Below are 20,515 nucleotides of genomic sequence, written 5' to 3'. Positions count from 1 at the left end.
ACTCCAGTGAAGGGACGGGGCGTGCTGAGCACCCCTGGGGGGGCGGCGGGGTAGGTGTCTCCCTGGCCGGTCCCGTGGGGTGGAAAGCTGAGCGTGTCAAGTGCCCTTGCCCCCTCCCACGCCCTGCCCCACCGCACGCTGGGTCTGTCACCTCCACTCCCACGGGCCCTGGCTTCTGCCTCATCACAGGTGACTGGCAGATTCCTAGTAAGCTGTTGTCGGGGATCTCCCTTCCCTCAGAGTTCTGCATTCGGAGCAGCGCCTACGTGCTGCTGTAGCTAGATGAGCAAACGTGGAATTTCCCAAACCCCGTCCCAAGTACTGTCCCCACCTCTGCTGAGGTCAGAGCCTGTGTTATTAGTTCAACAAGCTTTCATTTCACACAAAGGCCTCGTCAGGCTGTTGACGTTTGCAGTCCACCAAGGACATCAGTGAAGGGGAGGGGAGGGGAGATAAATGTCGTAAACAGGATCTGGCGTCTCTGGACTGAGCCAGAGCCTCCTCTAAGTTGTTCTGTCCGTCTGTTTCAGGCACTTGGTTTACTGCCTTTGGGACGTCATCCTGGAATTCTTGGATCTCAGCGCCTGTGCTGAGGGGTCTCCCACAGCCGCCTCTGCCTCAGATCCACCCGGCAAACCCAAGAAGACGGGTGTCTCCTCTTAGCCAGAGATGATTCACCCGTCTCTTCGAAGGTTAGGGAGGAGAGCTGCCTGCTACCCAGGGACTGGTCAGGGGGGCCTGTGCCCTCCGGAACAAGGCTGTGAGTCAGGGGGCCTGGGTCTCAGCGGCACAGTTCTCCCCCCACCTCCCCTCCTTGTAGCAGGCGATGGGGGGATAGGTACCAGCTGCACACGTATCCTTTCCCATGCCTGTTTGATGGTGTTTGAGTAGTTGCTGGTGTCGGTCCTGCTCCCTTTGGAAAAGGAAGCCGTGAGTCGAGGGGCAAGCCCTTTTCGCCCTCCTCTCTAAGACTGCTTGCCGGTAGCCTGGCCCTGTGCGCGTGTGTGCCTGATCCATCGGCGCAGGCCCCAGACAGACCAGGGGAAAACCAACAGCCAGCTTTCCTTGGAGGAGAAGACAGTCTTCTGAGTTCTCTGTTCCCTCCAGGAAACTGAAAAGTTGTGCAGGGCTGCTCTAGAAAGCCAGAGCCCGGACTCTCGCAGTTTCCCAGCAGTCCCACAGCAGGGAGGGGGCGCTTCCTACTGCTCACTGGCTGTTGTCCAGCACATCAGCTCTGTTGAGGATGTCACTGAAGGCTGCTTCCCTGGGTGGCTGCCCTTTTCCTGTCTACAGACGTCAAAGCTCCAGTAGACCCACCCCACCCTCCACACCCCTTCCTGAAAGACTGCACCACAGATTTTATTAGCTTTCTTTCTAACTCCTTTCCCAAGAGCGGTTGAGTTTTGGCCTCTGTGGCCTCCTTTGTCTTTCTTGAGCAAAATAACATGGCGAGTTGCGTATCCAGCGCAGTGCTCCCCGATGGGATGGGGAGCACTCGCTCCGTGGCTGAGAATGGCCAGAGCAGTGGGGGTTCTCTCTTCACAAGTGCCTGGCAGGGACCTTTCCATTTGAACAGATAATATTAGCAAACTTGCAGGGAATTGATTACCCACAAAAAGCTTTTAACTTCCTGTTCCTTCGGGATCTCATTAGTCTTTAAGAACGCCAGTGGTGACAGCAAAGTTGCAGCGTCCACTAGAAAGATGGGCCACTTGGAGAAATCAGTGAGAAAGGAGGGTCGTCGAGCCAGGAGGCAGGCTGGCGCTGCCCGAGAAGCGCACGTGTGCGCTGACGAGGTCTGTGGTACCCCTGAGGACCTGCTCACCCCATTCTGTTAGCACGCACCTGCCGGGCACCACCTGCCTCCCCCGAACTGTGCATCCTCTCGACCTGAGCAGGGTCTTGGGGTTAGACTGGTGAGAACAGGGCGGGCCTGGAGCAAGCGTCAGGGTTCTCCTAGACTCCGAAGTAGGTGACACACACAGTTAAAGCGGTTCATGGGAGAAAGGTGTGAAATCTTTACTTTTTCCCCGCATCCTGTGTGTTCTGATGTAAATGGGAGGCTTCGGGGTACTGCTGTTGCCTAAGGCAAGGGGGTGAATGAGGTCGTGCCCTTCTAGCCTTAAACGCTGACTGTTGTTGCAATGACTTGACGGCTCCGAAGTTCTCACTGCATCTCCCATCCTGACACTCCCGGGAGAAGCAGCTCAGCGTCTCTGCCTTTGGTCAGTAAGTGTCCGCAGGGGGCAGGGGTCCAGCCGCCGCTGCAGCCGCTCCCCCCTCCCGTCAGGGCCACTGAGCTCCTCGGGACTCCCCATACTTTGCTGTCCTGTGCACTTGCCACCTGTATCGCTCTGCGGCTCTGCGACTGTTCTGACCCAGATGCGGCACAAAACCAGTACACGAGCTGATACACTATAAATCTCCTGTGACTGTAAATTCTAAGGAGAATACTGGCACTTCCAGCCCAAAGAAAGCTTCCTTGTATCTCATGTTGTGAGAGACCCCACCTCTACGCTCTCTGTCCCTGAAAGATAAGCTGTCCTCAGGACCCCCTTCTACCCAGAAGGGAAATAGTGGATATCGTCAAGTAAGTAACCAAAACCCATCTGGCTTTGGAACGACCTGCCAGGTTGAGGTAGCAGACCCAGACCACAAGGGAGGCCAGTATTGGGGAGAGAGCCATCGGTATCGCAGCTGAGAGAGGGAGTGATGAATGAAGGATTGGACCTGCACTGACCCAGAACACTCGTCAGTCTTCTGCCCCCCTCTCCAGCCCACTCATTTGCAGCCACCACCCTGCTGTGCTCGTGGCACCCAACAGCAGTGTCTGGTCCCTCAGAACCTGCTGTTTCTCGTCTCTATTGCACTGGAGCAAAGACGTGTTTTCTTAGGATGAGGAGAGGAAGGTTAGCCAAGGCTGCGGGACACAGGTGGGAATGGGAACCAGGGCGGGGGCGGCAGCAGCTGGGGAGGAAGGGAAACCGTGATGCTGTTGTCTTTGGAGCCCAGCTGGGCACACTCTGCCCTAACTTGGCACCTCTGTTTCCTTTCCACTGGGAGTGCCAGAACACACAGGGCAGTGCTTCTCACACTGCCATGTGGACCAGAGAACAAAACCACTGGAGGGTGGATCTCGGCCAGCATCCCTCTGTCACTGCTCTGTGGTATAAAGGCTGAGGATGCCTTTTAGGAGAGAGCTGGGGGTGGGGGGGAGCCACCCGAATGCTACTCCCACCCTGAGGCCTGTGTGATGTTTCTGAGGACAGAGACGCAGTGTTTGGTTAAACACACACTCACAAGAATGAACCCAGAAGAGAGTGTGAGGCAAGAAGCCAGGGCAGGCCCTTCCCTTGCTGCGAGCCGGCAGCGTGGCGGTGGGGCCGAGGCGGCCCGCGGCGGGGACCTGGCACCACGGCCCCCGGCAGGCGCGCTGTGCGGCTCACGGGCCTGCCGAACCTTCCTCTCACTTCTCACCTGTCTCTGGTCTGAAACGCGTTTGCACTTGGCTTTTTCGGAAGCGAAAACAAGCATGTAACTCAATAGTGAGAACTGCTGGCTTTGATGTCACCGATGGGACACACACCTCAGCTGTTGAGACCTTACCCGCGGGCACGTCTGTGAGTCCCTCGCACGCTGCTTCCAGGACGTAGAGAGCTGGGAGGAAAAAAGTCAAAACAGAAAAGTGATAGAATCAAGACCCAAACTTAGAAGGCATTTCTTAAGTGACATTATTTACTCATTTTAACCCCAAACAGACCTCTTTGTCACGTCAGCGTTTGCTTAGGAAACACAAGCTCATTTTAGCGTTTAAGTGCCGTAAAGGTTAGGAAGGTAAGTCTGTGGCTTCAACGTCAATAATCCGTACTTTGACTTCTTTCCCTTCCCCACGTGTTCCCTGTGACCGCTGCACCCGATTCGTATGAGCGGTGGAGGGGTGGCCACTTGGATTATTAATCAGCCAGGGTGAAGACACAGGTGAACGCAGAGGTCGGAGGCTGCAGGGGTGAAGGCACCAGCGTGGCCACAGGAGCCGCACCCTCCCCGCGCTGCTGGGCGGCCCGGGGCTCCGCTGAAGGACCGCTCTGCCCCGTGGCTGTCTGAAGGTTAGCCAGGACTTAGCAACATGTCTGCATCTCGTAGTGCGCCATTAGGGAGGAGAGACCTTATTAAAGACTTTTTTCCTAGAGTTTATAACCTTTACAAATACAAGGAGTCCAAATTCAACAAAGTGACGGCAAGCCAGCTTCTTTCAAGAATAGTGAGGGCACCTTTCGTTGAGGCTTCATGCATCTGCAGGAGACATGGGCTTGTTTGCAGTAGGACTTCCACTTGGCGGCAGAATGTATTGAGGAGACTGTTTTTACAGAAATCCGGGGGTTTGTGTTCTGCTGCTTCCGGCCTCTGTCCTTTGGCACATGCTCTTCCCTGGAGGTAGGCCACCTCCCTCCCTCCAGCTGGACACAGGCAGGCACCTGCTCTCAGAGCCAGTTCCATTTCCACCTTCTCCTCAAAGCTTTGTCTGTCTGTGCAGCCCGGACTCCCCTTCCTGCGAGTTACTGCCTGCCTCTCAGATCAGTGGGCTTCCGCGTGGGGCCTTCAGCAAGAGGGAACTGTTGAAGGGCAGGGAGAGTTCTGTCTGCTCTTCTCTCATTATACCCCTTTGCCTCAACCCTCCTGTGTACCTGGTGCAAAGAGTGTGGAATAAATGCTGATGCTCACCTAATTAAAGAAGCCTATGCTTATTGGTTTTATGAGGTAAAATACGTGAATAAGCTGAACGGAAGAAGAATTTGCTGGGGACAAAAGATGGAAAGAGGGGAGGCAGACTTTCATTTTTAGGACCTTTTATCTTTATTTTACAGCAAATATCAAATGAAAGAAACTTGTTTTCATATTTCCTCTGCCGAAACCGACAGTTTTGTAATAGTACCCTTTGCAGGCTTAAGTATGTAGACCATAAGGCTATAGAGCTAAGTTTTATAAAGAAAATTGGCCCTGATTTGAAAGTGGTTTTTAAAATCATCCAGTCACAAAAGCACCCAGTACACCCTGTCTGCTCTTGAAGCCCTCCACCTTCACCTACTCGTTCTGTCACTGGGATCGGGGAGAGAAAAAAAAAAGTCTGCCTGCAGGAAAGACTCTCAGCTTCTTCCTGCCCCAGACGCAAATTTGTAAGGAATACAATTACCATGGGAAAAAGACAACATTCTTGTCCATTTGCTTTCTGAAAATCCTCTGGTCACAGATTTAAAAGTCTTTATGTCACACCTTCTCTCTAGTAGCTTAAGCCATTTCCAAGACACTACCCGGAGAACTCTTCAAAGACGCAGCCCTAACCTGGAAGAAAAGGCCGGCAGAGGCGTCTCCTTGCTCTTCCAGGTGTGTGCTGTCTTCCCCACCACGTTTGCTGCTGCAACTATTTGCCCAAACACAGCAGGCCAGCACCTGACAGCTGCCGTCAGGGTGAACTGAGGGCTCTCAGACATCAGGGTTCGCTGTGGGTCCCCACGGCGGCCTGTGGGGATACAGGCACCTGCTGGCTCTGGGCCCCAGAAGGGGCCTCCAGACCGTGACTTGCAAGAGGGCAAGAGCAGGTGAAGGAGCAAAGGCGGAAGGAGTTCGGTCTGAGGATGAGAACAGCGATGGGCTTCATGAGAAGGCGGGAACTAGACGATGTGCTCCGGTTACACGTTCTCGTGGTGGGACCCGTCAGAAGGGTCCCATCTGCTGGGTGGCGGAGTCCGTCCCTGGGCTGGGCACATGTGCACAACACACGATGTGGGACAGTCCCTGGAGCCAAGATTGGTTCCGTATCCACCCTGGGGCAGGCTGGTGAGTTGCCAGTGTAAACCTCCTGGGGATTAACCACTTGTTCCAGCGCAGAGCACCAGGTAATTAGTACCAGATCTGTTCCAGACAGCTTTGTGTGTCCTGCCTGTGGGCGAGGACTCGGAAAGCCGCCTTCACAGCGGTCTGTTTGGGTGAGATCGAAGCTGTTACTCTGGTGTTTGAAACAAGTTGTCCGCGTGGACAGGGGTGTGCCCTGCACAGATGTGGGCTTGCGAGTGGCAGGTGGTGTTTATTTAGCAGGCAAGAGTTTGTCTGGACCGCTGAAAGGGGCGATGGAGGGGTGGGGATTGCAGTGATATCTGTGGCCTCCGTGCTCGGAGAGCAGGGCCGTGCGCTCCCAGCGGTCCAGAGAGGATGGTGACAAAAGCACGTGCTCCAGCAGGCTCCGCAGGCCCAGGTTTGGGGAGCGGCCTGAGCTCTTGGTAAGATGAGGGTTTCCAGGGATGTTTGCTCATCTAGTCAGCAGCCTGGGACCAAGGGTTTTCCTCACCCACTTCTTTCTCTGCTTATTTCTGAAACCCTTTCCTTAAGACAAACTAAATATCCAAAAAAGAAAAAAAAAAAACCTTAAAAAAAGGCTTCCTATCTCTTGTCATTTTTCATTTCTTATGCAACTCAAAAACTGCTTTCTCTTCACCACTCATTTTTCCTCCCATTTCAGCTTGCCAGTCTTCGTGGGGTGACGTGGCTACCCCCCAGTCTAATTCTCTTTTGATAAATTAACATGGACACCAACTGAAAGTTGCACGTAAACCTTAAATACGTATTTCTTATACTTGACTCCACATTTGATATTCTATGAGGAAGACTGCCCTAGCAGTCCCATCTATGAGGTCAGAATAACCACCAACCCTAAGGTTAAATATTTTGATAAATTCTTTACATGTTCCAAACTGCTCATACAATGTCATGGACTGAATTTTTGTGTCCCCCCCCCGAAATGTGTATGTTGCAGCTCTGGCCCCCCGATGTGGTATTAGGAGGTGAGCCTGTGAGAGGTGATTAGATTTACATGAAGTCGTGAGGGTGGAGCCCCATGATGACATTAGTGCCCTTACGAGAAGAAGCAGAGACACCAGCGCTCCCTCTCCTCACGCACACGCAGAGGGCGCACGGGCGCGTGGTGAGGAGTGTCCACCTACAAGCCGAGAGAGGGGGCCTCAGAGCGAGACCGCCCTTGCCGGCCTCTCAGTCCTGGAATCCTCAGCCTCCAGGACGGTGAGAAGTGAGTTTCTGGCGTGGCCCCCGGTCTGTGGGGTTTCACCCCAGCGGCCCAAGCTGACTAGGACACGGGACTAGAAAGGTTAGCCACATGCATCTCTTCCCCTGACTTCAGGTCCAGGTTCTGAGACTCAGAGTTTAGGGCTTGTTGAGCTTTCCCTGGAAAACCTGTTGTAAAAACAGTTCAGGCTTTTAAAAATGCAAAACAGCCTCTAGAGAGACTGCCAAAGCTTTCCTCAAATCACCTCTCCAAGTTCAACCTCCTAGAGAAACTTCCTGAAAAGCGGTGAAAAAATGCTAAGTAACACCCAGCCGGGAAGGGTGCTGTGTGACAGCAGGAGACACTGCTGCTTGCACGTGTTCCTAGCTCTGTAGGCCTTTTACCTGCTGCCCCGACAGTGGTGTGCAGTGAAGGCGTTCCTTTTTCCAAAATAAAACGTAACAAAGCAGAAGTTGGCCTTGGATTGGCCAGACTTAGCACACTGGCTTGAACCCTGCCAGCTGTGCCCACTGAGCTGCGGGGAGAGAAGCGTCTGTCCTGGCCCGCCCTGAGGACCTGCCCGCCTGTCCCCGCCACCCGCGCTGCAGCCCTTGGGCGCAGACTGTCCTGTGCGCCAAGGTTCCCCGGCATTAAGTACTGCGCTGCAGCAGCTCACCATCTTCCCCCTAAATACCCTGTTGTCTCACAAATTCTCGGGAGCCCAGGCTGGTTCCCCCGACCTCCCCACATCGGCTCCAGACAGACTCTGCCTGCACACAGTTGCTTGATCCCTAAATAGAGTTGGCAGCCTTGTGTCCGTGAGTCTTTCTTTCTGGAAGGCTGGGGCTCCTCACCGCCATCTGGCAGCTCTCTCCCCATCTCCCTACACACGGCACAGCCCACAGCCCTCAAAGCCCCCTTTACTAAGCCACTTTGCTAGGTAGTTTAGACAGAAGTGAGCACTGGGCAGGGGGAGAGGTGGGGGAAGGGAACCATCCAGAGCCCAAGGAACCTGCGCTGTCAATCAGCCAGAGCGCAGGGAACCTGAGCTGCCAGTCAGCCAATCAGTTAATCAATCAGTCACAAAACCAGGATGGAAAAACGGGAGAAACGAGGGAATGGCGCCGTTCTTCCCCTCCTGGGCTGGCCCGCCCCCGGTTCTCAGGAGTGCTCTGTCTTTCACAACTTTTTTTTACCTCACTAATAGAAATCTTGCTTATACCACGCTTTTTGTCTCTCATCAAAAATTCTATCTTTTTCACGTGACTAAGAACCAAGGTAATTCTTATTTCCCTTTCCCTGGTGACATGAATTTTGCTGCCGTGACTCGGATTGCACGCTGAAGCCTAATCGTTCCTCCCTCATCTCCCCCTCCCTGCCCGAGGCCAGAGAGGCACAGGCTCCGGGGCCGGCTGTGGAGGCTGCGGCCAGGGTGCAGGGCGTGGGGCTCCAAGCGGGGCTGGGCAGGTCGGACAGCGAGTGGCCCATCAGGGCCCCCGCACCCGGCCAGCCGCTGCGCAAGGGCACCGAGGCCATGGGCCGCCTCCCCCTGCCCGGCCACACACACGCCCGGCCCGGCGCGCTCGGCCCCTGCCAGCCCTGCCCACCAGGGAACTCCAAGTGGGGACAACCAGGCTTACCCCAGAGCCACAGTAACAGACCACTTCGGGCCCTTCCACTGGACTGGCCCATAGAGAAGACTACTGACCACTGAAAACAGTGCTCCGACGCGGGAGAAGCTCCCAAACCAGGGAGAGGAGAAGATGACACTTGAGATAGACGCTGAGCCAAGACGCCGAACAAGGCCTGTGTCCCAGTGACTTCGCCACCCACACCTTTATATACTGGCCTGTGCCCTTTCTGGGGATCCTCGCTTCTGCTTTCTGACCTCTGCTGTCAAGTTCTTTAAAAAACAAAACACCCTCCTTCAGTCTCTCTTTCCCACAGATCACCGCAGGGTCCCGTGGCTCCGACAAGGCCGCCCACTCTGGACTCCGACTGACTGACTCTCCGCCCTAAGGGAACCTCCCAGCCTCCTGGTGCGGCCGGGGCCTCGCCCCTGCTGCCGCCGTTCCAGCCCGTGGTGCCCTCAGCACTCACAGCCATGCGCTGCCTGCTTACTCACTGGCCAGCAAGTGTTTGGCCTAAGGAACATTGTCCCCGGTGGCCTTTTCTAGAAAACACCGCCGTGGACAGCAGCCATGGGCTGCGACGTCTCTGCCTCCTTTCTGGCTTCACGTCCCTCCAGGGACACTTGCTCAGGCAAGAAAACCGCTCTGCCTTAGAAAACGGAGCCGCCGGAGTGCTAGCTCAGGTTCCCTCCGCCCCCCCCCCAAGTCAGGAGTGCCCCTGGGGACCCTCTGAGCCTAACCGCTCTGTTTTTGCCCCCCCCACCCCCGATCACCGACTGGATCACCGACCACCCGCGGGGTTAAAACTCACTGTTTCCTTGGGCTGCGGGGACTCCCAGCTCATGGTGAGACTGTGGCCGCCTTCCCCATCCAGAGAGGAGGCCGGGACGCCGGGTCCTCCTTCTGCGTACCAATGACCCTGGGACACCAGGCTGTCTTCAGTCCATGCCTTCAGGGTACTCTTGGCTGCAGGCAGAAGACTGAGACGTCAGACCATAGCCTGTGGGCTTCACCTGGGGACGCTGAGCCCAGAAGACCCCCCTCCCCCCAGTATCCTGCCCTTCAGATGGAAAACCACCAGCTGACCCCTGCTGGGACCCCCCCACCCCCGGACAACATCTTGGCCAAAAGCATGGCCTGTAAGTAGGAGCATAATTCAGCCACCTCGCTCCAGCGTGACCTCTTCTTCAGCACACAAGGCAAGTGGTCTGAAGTACCGTACATCCAGGTGTTTTATTAGCTGAGGGACAGCAGTGTTCTAAAGAAATGCAAAATAACCACCTTGGCCTGGTACTATCGCAACCTTCTGTCCCCAGCACCTCCTTGAGAGGGGGAGTCCCTTAGACGTACGTCCTCCCCTGCTCTCCCTTCCACATGCCCCTCGTTTCCCTAATGCCCAGGAAAGATTCTGCCTTCAGCTCCTCCATTACCTCCGACAGCTAAGACCTGCCCCCTGGTAGAAGCACGTGGAAGAGCTGGTCCACAGCTCATATATAAGCCGTTTTCTCTGCTAGAGCTGAGGCAAGTTAAGACTAATTTGGTAAGCTAACGATCTCACCTGGAAAGATGTTAATATTTTCCTTGGCCAAACGCTGGCACAGAAAAGGAAAGGTTCTCAGAGAAGCCAGAAGATATGCAGACACTCTACATCTGTGTAGCGACAAGTACCCCATAGGGGAACAGCTGTTCCCCCAGTGGACCCCGGATGGCACTCTGATGACCTTAACCCAAAGTGGGAAAGAGATCATTTTTAACCTGTGTTAAGGCAGGACTCCGGGCAGCCCGACGGAAGGTTGTCAGTTATTCTAAGACCCTTGTTTGCCCCCTTCATCCCTTGGCTGGATTAGCTCCACATATTTGACCTCTGTCTTTTCAACCTTCTTACAAAATGTGTGTCTTCTTGTCTAGAGTCAGACTTCAAATGGCTTTACAACAAGGTGATCCCCACTCAGCCAAGACAGCTTCTACACAAGCCCCTCGCGGGACACCGACCCTCCGCTCACCACCTGCCCAGTGACAGCCAGCTAGTCTGGGGCCCCAGGGAGCTCCACCGTGGCCCCAGGTCAGCAGGAAGTAGCTAGAGCAGTCGTCGCCCTCTACGCCCCAAAGATTTGGGACCCTGTGACTAGAGGGGGGATGTCGGGTAGTTCAGATAGAAGTGAGCAGTGGGCAGGGGGAGGGGAGGGGAGGGGGAAGGAACCACCCAGAACAGAAGGAATCTGCGCTGTCAATCAGCCAGAGTGCAGGGAACCTGCTCTGTCAATCAGTCAATCAAGTAATCAATCAGTCACAAAACAAGGATATAAAAACAGGAAAAACGAGGGAACGGCGCCATTTTTCCTCTCTCGGGCTGGCCCGCCCCCAGTTCTCAGGAGTGCACTGTCTTTCACTACTTCTTTTACTTCACTAATAAAAATCTTGCTTATACCACGCTTTCTGTCTCATCAAAAATTCTTTTCTTTTTCACATGACCGAGAACCGAGGTAATTCTTATTTCCCTTTTCCCAGCAACAACTGGACAGCAAGAGCCTCAGGTTCCCCTAAGCACAGGTGGAGCCCAGGTCAGCCCCCTGCTGTAACAACATCCCGGCTGCTCAGTCTGGCGCGGGCGGCAGGTGTCTGAGCTTCCGGCTCCCCTGGAGCACACGGGGCTGTGCGGCGCCTGTTGCCATGGTGACTGTCCGGCGCTGGCTCCGGCCTCTCGAGGCTGACTCTCTCGCCTGAGAGGCAGGTGCCCCGGGGCAGAGCCCAGACCGGCTGCGCTTCACTGGGACCCACGTCTGAAGCAGCAGGAGCGCCTCCTGGTTGCTGGGGCCACGGGGGCTCTTCACCCCATGGGAGGAATCAAGGCTAAAAAGGGGTTTTTTTTTTCCTCAACAGACAGAATCCCCAGCCCAGCCCCTCATGAAAGGTTTTTTTTAAGTTAGTTTTGGGTTTTTTTTTTAATCTTCTTATTACATTTTGTGTCATTTATGGTGCTGAGCTAAGTGGGAGTGGTTTGAGTCATCTTGCCTGCTGTCAGCCCCCAGCATGTGGAAAGGCAGTCAGGACGGGAGTGGGGCAGAGAGTCAGCTCCGTGGGGCCGGGACCCGTGTGCCTTTAGCGGCTATAACTGACTGTTGCAACTCACAGGGACACACAACTCCATAAATGGCTGCTGGTTTCAGTCCTGCAGGGAAGTAGGTGATAAACAGTTTCCGAGACCCGTGTAGATTGTGGTTGTTTAAGTCTTCAGGTGCATGTAGGCAGAGGAAGAACCATTTCAAAGATGAGCTTACAAACCCACCCGACATCCTTTGGAATCACTGTCTCAGGGGCACTGCATCTTGAACAAACTCCCACTCACCCCAGATCCACCCAGAAGGGGAGTCATGAAACGGGGAGGAACACACCTTCTCCTGCTGACTTCCAGCCGTGGGCACAGCCATCTCGGATGGATCGCCCTCTGCACGTCCCTGGACTTGGATCTCCTTCTTTCCACCCAGGACAGGCTGGGTGCCTGGCGAGCCCCTGTCCAGCTCTGCCACGTCAGCAAAGACTGTCTCCCAGTTCCTGGCAGTTCCTGGCAGTTCCTGGAACGGTGGTGACGCTCCCTGAATGTCTGTCATCAAAACGAATGAATGACTATATTTCATCTTGACTTTTATCTCAGCCAAGATTTTCTTCCACCTCATTTGAGCCTCGATTTGGGGAAGGAACAAACAAAGCATAAGGAAAGTGAGGGAGGAAAGGAAGCAGCTTTGGGACACCCTCTCTGAGGGCGACGTCTTGACTTGCTCTGGCTCCTGGAATAAAAAGTTCCCACCCTCCGTTTCCCCTCTTTGAGCCCATCGAAACCCCACCGATTAAGGATGCCCCCCGGATTTGGGGAATAAACCACACCCCCAAATTTCCATGGAGTCCACGGACCTACTCATCCCCCCAGTCAGCCTCTCTCGGGCTGATAACCAAAACCCGCACCATCGTTCTTCACTCTATAGGGTCTTCCATCAGCGGCCCCATCCTACCCTTTTCACGACCCCTCCAAGGAGTGTAATACTTCACACAGATAGAGGATTTTCTAAGTTACAGAGTGTTTCATGTCCAACATTTTACTTAGATCCTGACCATCACTTTTAAAGTAATCTGGGAAGCTGTAAGTGTCCTCTTTTACTGAAAAAGAAGTGCAGAGATGCAGAGAATGTGTCTCTTGGCTGAGACCATTTACCCCGTTTTCCAAGAGGCAGCTGCACAGGGATCAAGAAAGAGTTTGGCCGAGAGGCGCCCCGATGTGAGTCCCAGCTCCACCGCCAATCAGCTCTGCGTCCTCGGGCAAGTGGTTTAAAATCTCTGTGCCTTATTTTTTCATTCATTAAATGGGAATCGTAATGCTCCTCTCCTCACAGAGAATGGGCGAGGAAAGGGCTACACGAGTTAATGTATTTAGGATCCTTAGAACAGCCTCCAGCACACGACGTGTAACAGATGTTTGGCATCGTCACTGGCGAAGCCAAGACCAAACCTGGGTCTTCCAGCCTCTAGCTCAGTGGCGTTTCTGCTGCCTTCCACCAGTCTCAGCCTTGACGTGCAGACCAGAACCTAAGGCCATCCACATTCAAGTGAAAAGCTCATCTCTCACTGGGTCTCAGTGTCTCTGCTCATTGGGTCCAGAACTAACATCTCCCAGAACTTCACTGAGTCCTTTCACCATTAAGCCAAGCTGCTACCCCTTGTTCTGGGCAGGATGTCAACCCTCTAAAGCTTAAAAAAAAAATTATAAACCAAGCACTCCCATTCAGTATTTCCGACAGCTGAAGGCAGACTCTCCCACTCTTCTGGGAAAAGGCCTTCTACCTTCTGCCTTAAGAGATGAGAAGGCTTAGGGTGGCTGGTTGCTTCCCTCTGGTGACGCCCGTTGTTGCCCCCAGGCCTTGGCGCAGGCTGGCTGTCCACTGGAACAGGCTCTCTCCTGTCCTTCCTACTACCACTGTCATCGGTACCAGACTGGTCGCTACTGGGCCACTTGCTTCTGGCTTTCTGGGTACAAGTCCTGTCCCTTGTACTCTCGTTACATGCTTCTTGCCAGTGCAGACTCTGCCGTGTGTGGGTCTGTGCTCCCCACTGCACGTAGCAAAATGCTGCGGACTCAGCAGGTGCATAAACAGTGCTTACTTCGTGGATGGATGGAAGGATGGATGGATGATGGATGGATGGATGATGGATGGAAGGATGGACGGATGATGGATGGATGGATGATGGATAGAAGGATGGATGGATGATGGATGGATGGATGATGGATGGAAGGATGGATGGATGATGGATGGAAAGATGGATGGATGATGGATGGAAGGATGGATAGATGATGGATGGATGGATGATGGATGGAAGGATGGATGGATGATGGATGGAAGGATGGATGGATGATGGATGGCTGGATGATGGATGGAAGGATGGATGGATGATGGATGGAAGGATGGATGGATGATGGATGGATGGATGATGGATGGAAGGATGGATGGATGATGGATGGATGGATGGATGATGGATGGAAGAATGGATGGATGATGGACTGACTCTACGAAGAGTTGACAAGTCTCCCCACTCTTAGTTGCAGGTTCAGGGTGGGGTAGAAGAACTTGCCCAGGTGGTGGTCAGCACCACGGTGCCTGAACAGGGGAGAAGCTCAGGAGCTGTCACGGGAGCGGGTGGGGCCGGGAGGGGACAGCGTGCCCCCTGAGCATGCACCAGGCCATCATCTCAGAGCTGGTCTGACTGCTCATTGTGTGCAAGGAGGACACAGCAAACCACGGCTCGGGGAGCGTGCCCAAACCAGACATGACCTTGTTCTTCGGTTAAAAACAAGTGAAAGTCATCTGCCCCAAGGTCACTTGGCACCAAAGTCCTGCGACAAAAGGGGCTCCACTTAAAGGGCAGCGCAAATCCGCAGCATTAAAATAACCCGAATGGTGTCACTTTCTGATCAAATGCCTTTCCCTCCCGGGTTTGTGATTTTTGAGCCTGAGAATGTCTCCCCACAGCTCGGGTTTCTCTGCCGCCAACCGGGTCTCAGGCCTGGAATGTGCACACTGGCCATCGAGGTCTCATGTAACCATGTCACCGTCCCAAAATGGAGAGACATTATCTCATGGACGGTGGCAGCGGGCGGTCCTGGGCGTGTTCCACGGCCCGCTGTCAGCGGACACGCAGCCTGAGGCCCCAGGCTCCCATCTGTGCGGGTAAATCGGTCCCGCAAACCATCCCCCCGGAGGCAGACCCGGGAAGACACGGGCTGACGTGGGCCCAGGCTCGCTCGTGGGCAGTCTGGTGGGTCTGCAGAGAGGCGATGGCTGGTGGGGAGGCCCCAGGCGCCTGGTGGGCCCGGTCAGCACGCAGAGGGCAGGCGTCCCCGTGACGGAGGGCCCGGGCTCCAGGAGGGCTGAGCTGCCGCCTTCCTTCGCTGGGCCCCGGGGCGATGGCTCTGCCGACGGGGCGGTGGGGGCTGGCCACCGGGCCGCACCGGTCTTCTAGCTGAAGGGCCTTCTCTCGCAGCCCGGGCGGGGCCGGGCCTTCCCCTCGGCCAGCCTGTGGGCCGGCTCACCTCCCGCGGCTCCGCGGCGAGACGAGCCCTTTCGCAGCGGGTCCCGCTGCCCCTGCTCTCCCGTGCTGACTCCCTCCGTGAACAAAGGGCCATCTTTTGTCGCCCCCGCCTTTCTTCCCGGTCCAGACTCCATGCCTCCTGCTGGGCAAGGGTGGGCGCACCCAGCCTTGGGCCCTGGGGCCCCTCCAGAGCTGTGTCTGCACCACTGCCCGGTCCCAGCACAGCTCCTGCCACCGTCCCTTCCTGCTAGCTGTGTGACCTTCGAGGGTGCTGCCCCACAGAGACAGTGTCCTACCTCCCTGGTGCCCACGGCTCATGACGTTGACTCTTATAGAAGGTCACCCTGGGCAGGGACACCTGAGCTGGAATCCAGTGACACAGACTCATTCCTGCCCGCAGCCTCCACGCCCTCCGTCTGGCGGTCACCTGCACATCCGGCCTGTGCACAGCGGCTCCTCTGCCGGGGGGTCTGCCCTGGGGGTCCGGGCTCACTCTCTCATCCGACGTCTCACCAAATGCCAGCTTCTCTTGTCAGAGAGGACTTTCCTGGCCATCCTGTCTAAAAATAGCCTCCCTCATCTCATAATCCCTGTCCTGCTTTGTTCTTCTTCCCAGCACTTCCTACCAGCCGACTGCCCACGTCGCATCACACCGCGGTGTGTCACAGCTCCCCACGCATTTTAAGTTCTCGTTGTGTGTGACTGACCCTAAGAAGCACACCAGGGGCGGGGGGCCTTGCTGTATTCCCCGCTCGCCCTGGGTGCCCGCAGGGAACGTATGAACGTTTCTCCATAAAGTAAGGACCATTGTGGGTGGTGAGCTGACAGGCAGTCGCCCACGGCGTGACGTAAGACTTCCTTTTAAAGAACCAAGGAGCACAGAACGATACAGGTGCTTGAGAGGTGGTCAGCCCCTACCTGTGCAGAATGGGAAACTGAGTCCCAGGGAGGGAGGGTGACTGCAGCAAACACTTGCAGAGTTAACATCCTTGGCTTCTGACAGCTCTTCCGAGAGCCAGGTCTGGTGTGACAGTTCATCTGAACAGAGTCTAAGCTGTCAGTTTTCTACCAGTTTTGCATTCAACTAATTCTTAGTAGAATTTAAAAAACCAAAACAACAAGAGAACAAGGCCAGCAGCTTAAATTTCAGCTCTTCATGCATCCAGGTGTTTTGAGAGGCGTGACTGGAAAGCAATCCTCTGCCCTGACTTTGTCCACAGCCCCTTCAGCAGCCCTGACCTCCACGAGTAGCTGCATTCTCCCGACCTTGGCGTGTGAGGCAGGACCCTGCCGGGCCGCCTGAATTTGGAATAGAGGAAACCCAAGCAAGCTGTGCCTGGGCCTCCGGGCCTTGGCCGCCTTCTTCTGGACACCGGCAGGGCTGGCTGAGGCCACTGGGTGGACAGGGCCCATCCGGGGCGACAGGCAAGGCTTTCAGCTGCACCATGAACCCCATCGGCCATTCTGGATGTGTCTTTTAAAAACACTTCCCAGACAGTTCTAAGAAAGTCCCAGCCAGTCAAAAGCCTTCTCCCCAGGCTGGCCCTCAAGGGTGACTGCCCCCGGCTCTCTGTGCAAGATCGTGTTTGACAGCAGTGAAAACCAGTGGTTCAACAGCGATAGCTCTTGGCAGGACCAATCGGCATGCGACTTGTCCCCAAACAAAGTAAGCTGTTCAGGGACGTGTATTTCAAGCTGGACTCGAATTCCCAAGAACCCGAGGCTCTCATGTGGCCTATACGGGAGGAGGCTGAGCCCCAGATGGAGACATTGGTGACTGTCAATGACACAACACGACCACGGCGGGGGGAGACTCGGGGCCGAGCACGTGCCTGCGGCTCAGACGAGAGGGTCACGGGAGGTGTGCTCTGCTCTGGGGAGAGGCTGTTTACACAGCGGCCGGCTGGTCTTCAATGGCTCCGCCAGTGATGTCGGTGCTGGAAGAGGGCTGTGCAGGCAGGAACAGCAGCCCCTTCTTTCCCTCCACCTCTTTTTGCTTCCCAACGCCTCTCCATCATTCTGCGAAGTTCCTTCCTCACCACCATCGCCTCTGTCACTGCCGTATGTGCCACTTGGAGGACATTTTGTCACCGGGGATCATGCCATGTCCCCTGTGGCTGGCAACTTGTTACATCATTTGCCTCTGATGGTCTGCATCCTAAGCTACTACAAAGCTACTACAAAGCTTTGCTTTCTCGGCCTGGTTCCAGTGCAGGCGCACACAGGGACTCAAAGGTGGAAAGTCCCCAAGGACTGCATGCTTCTCCGCCACCTGCGGGTAACCAAGTCGCTTTTCGCTGCATCTTCCGAATGCCCACAAGAGGGCGCCCGAGACCTCCCAAGTCGGGCCAGGGCCGGAGCATCGAGGCCAGGAGGCGGCGCTGTTGCCTCAACCATGAGCTGGGCGCGCGGTGAGCATCCTCGCCCGGGAGCAGCGCGGAAGGCGGTCCCTAAGGAGATGCTGCCCCGGCCCAGCTAGGCACGGCCTCCCTGCACCCCCGCCCCCAGGAACGAAGAAAGCCCAGCTGACCTGACTCGACGGGACGCTGCGGACGAGGAACCGGAGTTCTCGGGTTCTGGCTCTGGCTGCACAGCTGCTTTGCCGAGAGGCCTTGAAAGAAGTCCGTTCTTTCTGCCCCGCAGCTTCCTCGACCTTCCATGCGACGGACATTAAGACTGTGCTCAGGAGGACCAGGCGGGGTAGGATTCGGGGTGAAAAGGACAAGCCCGCGCTGGACAACGTCCGCGCGGACACAGGGGACCCTGCCAGCCTGGCCACCCTCGGCTGCAGGGAAGGGGGGATGCAGGCAGGGCGCAGCCGGAGCAGAGGCGGCCAAGACCAGCCTGGAGGGCTCCGCTGAATGTCAGGCGGCAAGAAAGGGGACCAGGCAGGGGCTCCGGCCGGTCTCGATGTCCTTCCCCAGGCTTCGTGGTCCACAGACCACAGGGAAGGGAGACTCGCTAAGACAGGATTCACTCACAGGCACACAAAGCTGCACTCATTAGGAGATAAGTAAGCGATCCCCCGGGGAGAGGGAGAAGTGGGGAGACACCCTTACAACACCCACAGCTTGCTTGGGTTTCCTCTATTCCAAACGCAACACCCTTACAACCCCCCCCCCCCCGTGCTTCCTCCCTAACCAAGCAGTGCAGTGGACGCGCTGGGACTGGACCTGCCAGGACCTGAGACTGAACGGCAGGCCCATATTTATTTAGCCAGATAAATACGCATGCACGTTACTTGGCAGGATAATAAGTAAAGAATTTGTAAAGCCACATATTGCCATCTATTCATCAAAACAAAGGTACCAGCCCACATTTTGTAGGTAAGAAACCTGAGGCTCTGGTCGCAGGGCCTGTGAACAGTGGCACGTGCACTCCCGTCCAGCTTCCTGAGCTCCCTCCTCACCAGGGTCCTAGTGGAGCTGACCACCCAGCTGGGGAAGCGAAGTCTGGGTGCCCAGAGACCCCGGATCCCTGGCTTCAGTTTTCATTCTGAAACCCCTGTCTATCCAGTACGAGCACCAGCTGGCCCCCAGCACTGACGGTCGCTGTGCACCGTGCATTCTGGAGACCGGAGGGATGCTGGAGCGCACTGCCGTGTGGGGCCCTGGGGCCAGGGCAGAAGTCAGGTGGGCGTCCCGAGCCTTGTGGGCGTCTGGGACCATAGGCGGGGAGGGCCACCCGTGAGTGTCTGTGATTGGCGGACCCTTAGTTAAACGGTATCTTTCCCAGGTACTTGGTCTCCAAACAGAAAACCTGCAATTCCATTTTTTTAAGTTTCTGCTACAGAGATCCCTTGCCAGTGTATTGAAATTTATGGGAGAATTTTTTAATCAGTTAAGTTACTGAACTACTGTGTGAACATCCCAGAAGGAATAAAGCCCACGTGGGAGGCAGAGAGAAATGGAATTCCAGCAAAAACAAGTGAAGGACCCCCCCCCCCCCCAATTCCTAGCATCACTGGAAGTAAGCTAAACCCAGCAAGAGGACTGTGATGGGGCTAGGCCTTAAAAAAATAGTAGTTAGCAAATGACATGCAAGCGGTCCATAAAACAGCATGGAAATTAGCACCAGATTTCTAAGGACCTCTGAGTGGAGCACCTAGAGAGACCGTCTCTGCGAAGCTTGCACGCTGCGGGTGATGGTCTGGAACCCCGGAGAGGGGAAGCGACTTGCTCTCATAGGAACAGCTAACGTCGGGGGGAGGGTACAGCTCAGCAGTACAGCGGACGCTGAGCGTACACAAGGCCCTGGGTTCAGTCCCCAGTACCTCCAGTAAAAAAATAATAAGTAAATAAACCTAATCATCTCTCCAACCCCAAAAAATAAATAAATAAAAATGCTTTTTAAAAAAGAAACAGCCGACAGCTTGGGCTCCGGAACGTCCGCCCCGGTCTCGGCTCCAGGTGAACCGACTCGTTTAATCCTCCCACAGAGGGCGCGAGGGCCAGGTTCCCCCTCGCGTGGGGATGCTGCTGCCTGTGAAACCGCGGCCTGGAGGGGCTGAGGAACCCGCCGGCTCGCCCAGCGGTGAGGGGCAGAGCTGGCATTCCAACCCAGGCCGTCACTGTCACTGGCTTTGTCGCCAGGTCCGAGAGCCAGCGCGCGTCAGCAGCAGAGCCAGCAGAGCCAGGGCCCGCGCCCCGCCCCGCTGTTCTGCGCACCGCCGCGCTCTCCCGGCCCCGCGGGCCCGCTGCCGGGGGCGGGGGGGGGGGGGTGGGGGGCCGCTCCCGCTCCTCCGGGGGCCGGCGCCGTCGGTGCCTCCTCGGACCGCCCCAGATCAACCGCCCTGCCGCCCGGCGCAGCCCCGGCCCGTCCAGCGCCCCTTGCGCAGATTCGCTCACAGACAGGTTGCCGCCACCTACCCGCCACGTCTGCGTCTTCTCTGAGACACAAAGGCCGCGTCTCCTGCCGGCAGCGCCACGGCCCCGGCCCGGCTCCCGTGAGGCGCAGCAGACACTGGATGAATAAACAGCTGAGCAAGGGGGGCTACGTCCCCAGGCCCGAAGCGGAGAGGTCGGGAGCCCCGTGCCACGTGCTGAGGGCGCACTAGGCTGCCTGCCACCGAGATGCCCCCCAGACATCAAACCAGCCAGACGCTGCCTTGCTGGGGACCCCCTGAACCTCCCCGCCGCCCGCGTCACCGGCGAGATTCGCGCCTCCGGGTTTAATACCTCATCTCCAGGGATCTCTTCTTAAACCGTGGGCACTTCTGAAAAGGAGAACGTAGTATGTCAGTGACTTACCAGCC

General features: G+C 56.0%; 2 protein-coding genes across 4 annotated transcripts in view; one reads left to right on the top strand and one right to left on the bottom strand.

Moving 5' to 3' along the window:
• SNX19 (sorting nexin 19) overlaps window positions 1-4,734 on the top strand; it is a 39,903-nt gene extending 35,169 nt beyond the window's left edge. For all 3 annotated transcript variants that reach the window (XM_010986289.3, XM_064482233.1, XM_064482234.1), the window contains one exon: window positions 531-4,734. In XM_010986289.3, coding sequence (XP_010984591.2) covers window positions 531-663 — 133 coding nt within the window. In that variant the 3' untranslated portion in view covers window positions 664-4,734. The remainder of the gene's footprint in view (window positions 1-530) is intronic.
• Window positions 3,527-20,459, bottom strand: LOC105094285 (uncharacterized). The gene is made up of 7 exons (XM_064482235.1): window positions 20,439-20,459; window positions 20,130-20,223; window positions 17,792-17,914; window positions 12,078-12,257; window positions 9,850-9,943; window positions 9,497-9,651; window positions 3,527-6,389 (listed from the first exon to the last, which is right to left on the bottom strand). The coding sequence occupies exons 1-7, from the start codon at window positions 20,441-20,443 to the stop codon at window positions 6,360-6,362; spliced, it is 681 nt and encodes a 226-aa protein (XP_064338305.1). The 5' UTR covers window positions 20,444-20,459; the 3' UTR covers window positions 3,527-6,359.
• Between the last annotated feature and the right edge of the window lie 56 nt (window positions 20,460-20,515).

The sequence above is a fragment of the Camelus dromedarius genome, chromosome 34 (genome assembly GCF_036321535.1).
Source record: "Camelus dromedarius isolate mCamDro1 chromosome 34, mCamDro1.pat, whole genome shotgun sequence".
Classification (NCBI taxonomy): Eukaryota; Metazoa; Chordata; class Mammalia; order Artiodactyla; family Camelidae; genus Camelus; species Camelus dromedarius.
Note: the sequence above shows the minus strand (reverse complement) of the source record. Positions and strands in the feature narration are given on the sequence as shown.

Coding starts and splice junctions, on each gene's coding strand:
- LOC105094285 (XM_064482235.1), bottom strand. Junction 9,944..12,077: donor CTGGAAGTCAGCAGGAGAAG/GTGTGTTCCTCC, acceptor GCATTTCTTTAG/AACACTGCTGTCCCTCAGCT. Junction 6,390..9,496: donor CCCCGCAGCCCAAGGAAACA/GTGAGTTTTAAC, acceptor TTGGATATTTAG/TTTGTCTTAAGGAAAGGGTT.